Source organism: Diorhabda sublineata, chromosome 10 (genome assembly GCF_026230105.1).
Source record: "Diorhabda sublineata isolate icDioSubl1.1 chromosome 10, icDioSubl1.1, whole genome shotgun sequence".
Lineage (NCBI taxonomy): Eukaryota > Metazoa > Arthropoda > Insecta > Coleoptera > Chrysomelidae > Diorhabda > Diorhabda sublineata.
Window position 1 is genome coordinate 21411286 of NC_079483.1, and position 8838 is coordinate 21420123.

Genomic DNA, 8838 nt, shown 5'->3' on the forward strand with positions numbered 1-8838 from the left:
TAAACTCCTCTTGACCTTCGATGTTGGGTAGTACACTGGATTTAAATTGGTTAGTATTGGTTTTGTGGAGTGGAAGCATTTTTGAGTTTTTTTTTTATTTTTCCTGTCACAAAATACACAAACATTTTCATAGTTGATATTATTAGCTTCCTTTTCAGTTAAAATATTTGCATCCTGAGTTGAATCATTATTTTCACTAACATCTGGTTCACAAATTTCAATATTTTCTTGAGGAGTTGTAGCTTGAGGTCCTATTGATTCAGAAGTTAAACTTGATTGCAATGTTATTGAAGATTCTATAGAGGAAGACTGTAAATGAGATGGTTCTGTGGTCAACTTAGGTATCAATGACGAGGTTCTTGAGCTACTGTTTGTAGGTGCACTGGCCGATTTTTGTTTTTCACTTTTTTTTGTCGGTTTTTCAGGTTCAGAAATTAAGTATTTTTTCATAAGTCCTGTAAATGCTTTATAACATTCCCGATGATATCCATTTTCTGTATACTCATCAGGCAAAATAATGTCTTTATATTTAAGGTTATTTTTTTTTCTGATTTTCAAAACAGTTTGACATTTTTTTAATGTTTCTTCCGAGAACAATATTATTTTACCATCACTTTTATTACAAACGAAACAAATTAATGTATCTCCCATGATAACACTTTTTACTAAAATTATGCTTTTATTTCACAAAAAACTGCACAAATATCAATTATAAAACATTGATTGTATCTACACATAACAATTCAATACATCACTAAATAACAGATGGTGCGCAGTAAAAGAACGCACTCGACTAAGTGCTCTATCTCACTCGCACCCGCTTGAACAGTTGTTACCTCGCGCTCGCACCTACAGTGGACTTTCAATGTGTCTGGCAAGATGTAAAAACCACAAAAACTGTCCGGCTATTGAGGTAACATGTTTTTATAGGTCCCCAAGTAACATATATAAAATTGAGCTTTTATACTATAACGAAAGTATAATTGTAATTTATCAAAGTTTAGGGGTGTCTGGCAAGGGGTAGCAACTGTCATAAGTGTCCGGCAATGGATGACGAGATTTCTATAGTTATCCCGAAAAAAATATAAAAAAATTGAGCATTATGCTCTAACAAATTTTAAGTACTATTTTATACACCTTTACTCCCTGTTATCTGCCCAGGTAACCACAACCCAAACTCTATAGTCGCTGGTCGTTCTTACCTGTATAGGAGACATGTACAGAGAAAATTTCAACTTTTATAAAATAATGAAGGTCTGGCCGTCGTGGGCTCTTGCTCTATAAGGTTAACACAAGACGAACATCCGATTTCATATGTCTCGAGAACTTTAAACGATTCGACAATTCAAAAGGAACTACTAGCAATGGTTTGAGCTTGTGAATATTTTAGACCATATCTATTTGGAAGAAAGAAGATCCGAATTCAAGACTAGTTCCATGTAGATTAAAATTACAAGAATACGATTATGAAATTAAGTATTTATAAGGAAAATCTAATATTGTAGCTGATCCATTATTACGAATTAAGCAGGATTGTGATAGGAATGCATTAGAAATAGAATCATTAGACGTCAATATCGATGATCTTGATTTTATAATTCAATCAAAAATGTACCTTATAATGACGAACCAATAGATGTTAATTTATTACCAGACTCATCATATTTAGATAATTTTGATAAAGTTGTGAGAGGCAAAGAAATAAGGAATATTGAAAATAACAAAAATGATAAAATAAATATTATATCCGATATCCAAGTGCAACCACCAACAAAAGACGACTCTGATTCAGAAGCCATACATTCTTCTCTATAAAATCCAATATAAGAAATACCAATTTCAAACAGATCTCTAAATTCTTATAAGAATCAAATATTACTAGCATGAGGTAAAGTAAAAAGCATAAGAACGAGGAGAGAAAAATATTTCGACAATATTCGTCTATTTGTAATTCCATCAAAAAGAGGTTTAGAAAATAATATAATATATAATATAATATAATAATATTTTGTTAAAGAATATATTGATCCAAAACAACTATATGCACTATATTTTAGGGAACCTTTAAAACCAGAACAATAATTTATAGTTATCGTACAAAAATATTTCAAAAATGCATTTAAATTTGTTCAATGTATAATTGTTGTTAAAGATGTTTTAACCGATATATACAAAAAAGGACATAGAGGAATTGATGAGCTTAAAAATTCATTGAGCGAAAAATATTATTGGCCGAAAATTTCGGAATAATATAGAGGAATAAATCTTTTAAACACTACTCTAAAAATGACAACCAAAATTTTAACCCAACTAATAAATCAAAGAATATCTTTTGAGGACGGACAACAAGGTTTTAGAAGTGGGAGATCATGTACAGGCGTAGTATTTGTAACTAGACAAATCACAGAGGAAGCTCTAGAATATAATCGACAGGCGTTCATTTGCTTAATTGACTAGACAAAAGCTTTTGACAGTGAGATTAAAAGACGTGGTTCACCTTTTATACAATAGACAAATACCGTTAGACATCATCAAAAAAATTGACATATAAGGACAACAAAATACAGGCCAGAATAGACGGACAACTTACAAAGGAAATGAACATAGGCACGGGTCTTCCCCTTCAATCCTTATATTTTCTCTGAGGAAGCTTATGATGCTGCCATTACAACTGATCGCCCACAACAAGAAAATACATCCATATCAGCTACTCCTCTAGACCAGCGATTCCCAAAGTGGTGGTCTGCGAGAAAATTTCGCTGGTCCGCAGAATCGTACTCTTTCTGCGCGTAGAATAACGACGCGGGAAATAAGTCTTACTGCTGCTGAATGTTATATATTCTTAAGTTCTTCAATAACTTTATTATGCTTTACCCTGTCAAATGCCTTATGATAATCTATGAAGCACATGTAAATAGTTTTATTTTATTCACGGTATTTTTGTAGGAGAACATTCATCGTGAAGAGTCCTTCACGAGTTCCCATTCTTCCTCCGAAACCAAACTGGGTATTTTCCAGTTCCTGCTCTCATTTCTTATAAATTCTGTTTTGTATAATTTTTAATAATATTTTGGAAGGATGTGCCCTCAGGCTAATTAATCTATATTGATCGAATGTTTGAGGGTTATTCTTTTTGGGTATCGGTATGAACACTGATTTCAGCTTTTCCTCTGATATATTTCCTTGTTGGTAGATCTTATTTAGTATTTTAGTGAAGTTTTTTAAGTTTGATCCATCTAATGCTTTTAATAGTTCAATTGGTATTCCATCCAACCCTGTAGTGCTTTTCCATTTTTCTATTTGTCAGTGCATTTCTAACTTCTGATTCTAAAATATCAAGACATTCGTCAGAACTTGGTAGATCTATGTCTTGTGGTCTTCTGTAGAGCTGTAGAATATATTCTTTCCAACACCTTTTTATATGCTCTTCTTCTAACTGGATCCTTTGTTGGCTAATCCTTGTTGTGCATGGTATTCTTTTCTTTGTGTTACCAGTTAATTCTTTCAGTTTTCTATGGAAATTTGATGTGTCATGCTTTAAATTTAAGTCGTCAATTTCCTGACACTGATCTTTCAACTATTTTTCTTTTGTTGATTTTTGTCTTTATTTTCTTATTATTGAGCCCACTCCTTTCGTCCATAAGTGTAAGGATTTGGGGAGACATCCATTTTTTCTTCCTTCGATTTTCCTGCTTGCCTACGACTTCTGTTCCAGTTTGTACTAAATTTGTTTTCATGACGTTCCAGTTCGAATCATACTCTAATAGTTTTCTCTCCAGCTCTTTATTTGGGGGTCATTCAACTTAGCTACGTCCAGTGTTGGTGGTCTGTATTGTTTTTTTTTGTGATCTTAATTTAATTTTCACATTAGCTATTAATATATTGTGATCTGTAGCTGCATCTGCACTTGGATAAGTTTTTACTCCATATGTTGCGTTTCTGAATCTTCTGTTTGTTAATATATAGTCTAGCTGATTTCTTATTACCTGGCCTTCTCTATCTCCTGGAGCAGTCCACGTATAGAGTCTCCTTGGATGTAACTTAAATATGGTGTTTGTTATAATCAAGTCATGTTCTTGGCAATATTCAATCAGTCTATCACCTCTTTCTTTTCGTTGCCCCAATCCAAAATCACCGGCAACACCTGGCACGCTTCTTTTACCAACTTTAGCGTTGAAATCGTCCATTACAATGTCTATCTCATGTTTTTTCAAGTTTCTAGTTAAGTTTTCTAGATCTGCATAAAAGTCTTCTACTTCTTCATCGCTGTGGTCTGATGTTGGAGCGTAAATTTGTAGTAGGTCAACGTTGACGGGATGGGCTTTTATTTGCAGTAGCATTATTTTATCATTGTATGAGATAAAGTTTATAACTGACTGTTGCATTTCTCTTCTGACAATGATTCCTACTCCGTTCCTGTGTTGTCCCGTTTCTGTACCTGAGTAATAGAGTGCAGTCTTTTCTTCTGAAAAACGCCAGACCCTGGCCATCGCACTTCTGCTAGACCTAGGACATCTAAATTCAATCGGCTCATTTCCCTTGTAACGTTTTCCAGTTTGCCGGCTTGATACAGAGTTTTGATGTTCCATGTAGCAATGCGGTTTATAGTGAACTTTTGACAAGGATTTCTCTTGATGACGACCTGGGTTGTCTTGTCATCTCTATATACGTACCCTCCCCTGCCGGATCTTGGCTTCAGTGTACCCGGATCGGTAGTCTTCAGTCTGCATTTTTGTGGTTCCATAGTGATTTTTCTTGGGATATCCTTAAGGATCTTTAATGCGGTAGTCATCCCGTAGCTTTCTACAGCCTTTGTAACCAATTTCTCAGCCCCAGGACAATATTGATGCCCTATCTCATATCAGCTCCTCCACCCTAAGCTGTTGGCTAATATGAGAGGAATTGCTTATTCCGGCCATTGTTCGGTCGACAGAGGCTCGTTTGTAATCAGCAGGGTGTACCACGTGCAGGTGAGGTTGTCATTTGGACCAGCATAACAATATTAGTTGTCACTCCTTACACCCTAAGTCTTTGTATTTATCAGCGGAGTTGTTTGCTAAATCCGACTTTTTCAAGAAAGTGAAAACTGTTGACAGCAATCCTGCGACTTTATTAAAGATGTCGATGTCTATGATAGTGTCGCGTTCAGGTATATGGGTTTCTCCCCCTCTCCTAGCTTAGCGACAATTAGATCATAAATTTTCATTAACTTATATCGGCGAATAACTCTGAAACTTATGGACGGATTTTCACAAGATTTGAATCAATCGAAAGATTGAATCAAAAGGAAGATTTTGATATATCATATGTCTGGTGTAGGTGAAATATTTCGAGATTCAACACATATTTAATATGAAAGATATATGCTACCTCTGCCATTTTGTATATTGGTGAATAACTCGCAAACTAATGAAAGGATTTTCACAAGATTAAAACAATCGAGAGATTAATTTCAAAGGAAGATTTTGATATATCATATATTGTGGTTGGGTGAAATATTTCGAGGTTCAACAAATATATAATATCAAAGATATATCTGCAAATAACTCGCGAACTAATAGATGGATTTACACAAGATGTAAACCATTTAAAAGAATGACTCAGAAGGAAGATTTTGATATATAACATGTTGAAGTTAGGTGGAAAATTCCGAGATTCAACGCGTATACAAAATCAAAGATATATCGGCGGATATAACGGTAACTAATGAACGGGATTCGATCAGAAAGAAGATTTGATATAGCATATGTTGAGGTTAGGTGGAATATTTCGAGATTCAACACATATGTAATATGAAAGATATATACTACGTCTGCTATTTTGTATATCGGTGATTAACTCGCAAACTAGTAGACGGTTTGAACCAATCGAAAGGAAGATTTTGATTATCATATGTTGAGGTTGGGTGGAATATTTTGAGATTCAACACATATACAAAATTAAAGATATATCGGCGAATAACTCTGAAACAATGGACAGATTTTCACACGATTTAAACCAATCGGAAAAATTAATCAAAATTAAGATTTTGATATATCATATATTGAGGTTGGGTGAAATATTTCCAGGTTCAACACATAACACATATACAAAATCAAAGATATATCGGCAAATAACTCTCAAACTAATGGACGGATTTTCACAAGATTAAAATCAATCGAAAGATAAAATCAAAAGGGAGATTTTGATATAACATATGTTGGGGTTGGATGGAATATTTCGAGATTCAAAACGTATACAAAATCGAAGATATATCGGCAAATAACTCGCGAACTAATAGATGGATTTACACAAGATGTAAACCATTTAAAAGAATGACTCAGAAGGAAGATTTTGATATATAACATGTTGAGTTTTGTTGGAATATTTCCAGATTCAACACGTATACAAAATTAAAGATATATCGGCGAATAACTCGGAAACTAATGGACGGACTTTCACACGATCTAAACCAATCGAAAGATTGAATTAAATGGAAGATTTGAATATATCATATGTTGAGGTTGAGTGGAATATTTCGAGATTCAACACGTTTACAAAATCAAAGACATATCGGCGAATAACTCGGAAACTAAAGGACGGATTTTTACACGATTTGAACCAATCGAAAGATTAAATCAAAAACAATATTTTGATATATCATATGTTGAGATTAGGGAGAATATTTCGAGATTCAACACATATTCAATATGAAAGATATATGCTACTCCTGCCATTTTGTATATCGGTGAATAACACGCAAACTAGTAGACGGATTTCCACACGGTTTGAACCAATCGAAAGATTGAATTAAATGGAAGATTTTGATATTCCATATGTAGATGTTTGTTGGAATATTCTGAGATTCAACACGGATACAAAATCAAAGATATATCGGCGGATAACTCGAAAACTTATGGACGATTTTTCACACGATCTAAAACAATCGGAAGATTAAAACCAAAATAAGATTTTAATTCATCATATGTTAATGTTGGGTGGGATATTTCGATATTCAACATGTTTACAAAATCAAAGACATATCTGATGGACGGATTTTCACACGATTTGGACCAATCGAAAGGGTGAATCAAAAAGAAGATTTAATATATCATATGGAAGATATATGCTTCTTCTGCCATTTTGTATATTGGTGATTAACTCGCAAACTAGTAGACGGTTTTCTACACGGTTTGAAACAATCAATAGATTGAATTAAAAAGAAGATTTTGATATAATATTTGTTGGATTGGGTGGAGTATTTCGAGATTCTCTGAAATTGATGGACGGATTTTCACAAAATTTAAACTAATCGAAAGAATGACTCAGGAGGAAGATTTTGATATATAATAAGTTGGGCGGAATATCTCGAGATTCAACACATTTTTAATATGAAAGATATATGCTACTTCTGCCATTTTGTATATCGGTGAATATCTCGCAAAATATCAAAAGATATATATTTTCTCATCTTCTAAGATCTTTAATACGCCTTTTGTTAATATGTTGCGGATTGATGACTTCTGGTAACAAACATTTGAAATAAAACTCCTCTAGATGCTTACACATTTTTTGGTCCCAGAAGTTGTCATCTCGAAATATCTAAAAAAAAACAACTATGGTAAGTATTAATTATAATATACTTACTGGATAAACTTACAATTTCAGACTCAATTCCAATAAGTGTCCAAACAATAAAAATACAATAACGACGTTGTGTTATATGGAGCTGCCCTTGTACTTGATAAAAGTAATTGCTGCTACGTTTTAAAAACATACGTCCTTCCCGAAGTTCTGCAAATTTAATAATTTGTTTTTGGATGGCGTCTATAGGTGTCGTTTTAGCTGCTGAATAAGGACACTTCACCTCAATAATGTTATCTCCTATTAGACCATCAGTTGTAGCTGCCAAATAGGGCTTTTCAGCATCAACGAATAAACGTTGTGAATTTCTTCATACAAACGAATTGCAATTTTTTCATGTTCTTTGCCCCAGTTTGTGGCTATATTGCCGTGAAATGGATTGTACAGAATTGTTTTAACAAGAGCTGCGTAGTGGGTATTTGCACGTTGTTTGCAAATTTGTCCGAAAACAGAAGCTGTTAGTCTCTTAGATCTCTCTTCTTTCCACAATAAACAGTCTGCTTGGCCGATTGTGTTGTTCTGTAAAATCTCACATTCTTCTTTGCTCAGATGAAGGTTATTGAGGAATTCTTTATTATTCTTCATGCATATCTGATGACGGTAATCCATAATCTTCATCAGTCTCTGTTATTGCTTTTCTCTTTTGTTTTATTGTACCAGAAAACAGTGTTTTGTGCACGTCTTACAATGATCTTTTTGGTATACTTTCCAGGGCTCGCATGGGTCACTTTTTTATGGATATAGCGCGGAAATTCGCCAGCAGGTACGTTGTAGGATATGGTAGCCGCTTCACATCTTGTTGCATAGGAGCGTCGCGCCGTATAATTGATTCTTTTCCCGCCAACAAACTTTGCTACAACAGAATTATAACATTCTGCAGCATTGTTGTCCATATTTAAAATCAAATTTTCGGCATTTCGGTTATCACGTTCTGCGACATACAAAATATCCTGGAACAGTCCGGAAGCTTTCATTTCAGTTACCCAATCATATCCTTTTTTCTGTTCATCTTGGTCAATGTTTGTCATTTTAGAACAGAAATATGTTTCACATTTTTCGTGGTTTCCAAAAACGTGGTAGGGTCCGTTGTAAATGTCTTTTTTCAATAATTGGACTTTCTCAGCATGGCACTCTTTGCTATTTTCAGTGGTAATATAATTGATCGCTCCAATAATCTCTGCGTACAATTCATATAAATTAACATTATTCAATTAA

The 8838-nt window shown here is 33.9% G+C and overlaps 1 protein-coding gene across 1 annotated transcript; it reads right to left on the reverse strand.

Moving 5' to 3' along the window:
• Window positions 1-3803: 3803 nt before the first annotated feature.
• On the reverse strand, window positions 3804-4490 carry LOC130449165 (craniofacial development protein 2-like). Its single transcript, XM_056786842.1, has one exon. It carries the CDS (start codon window positions 4488-4490, stop codon window positions 3804-3806), a length of 687 nt encoding a protein of 228 aa, XP_056642820.1.
• Between the last annotated feature and the right edge of the window lie 4348 nt (window positions 4491-8838).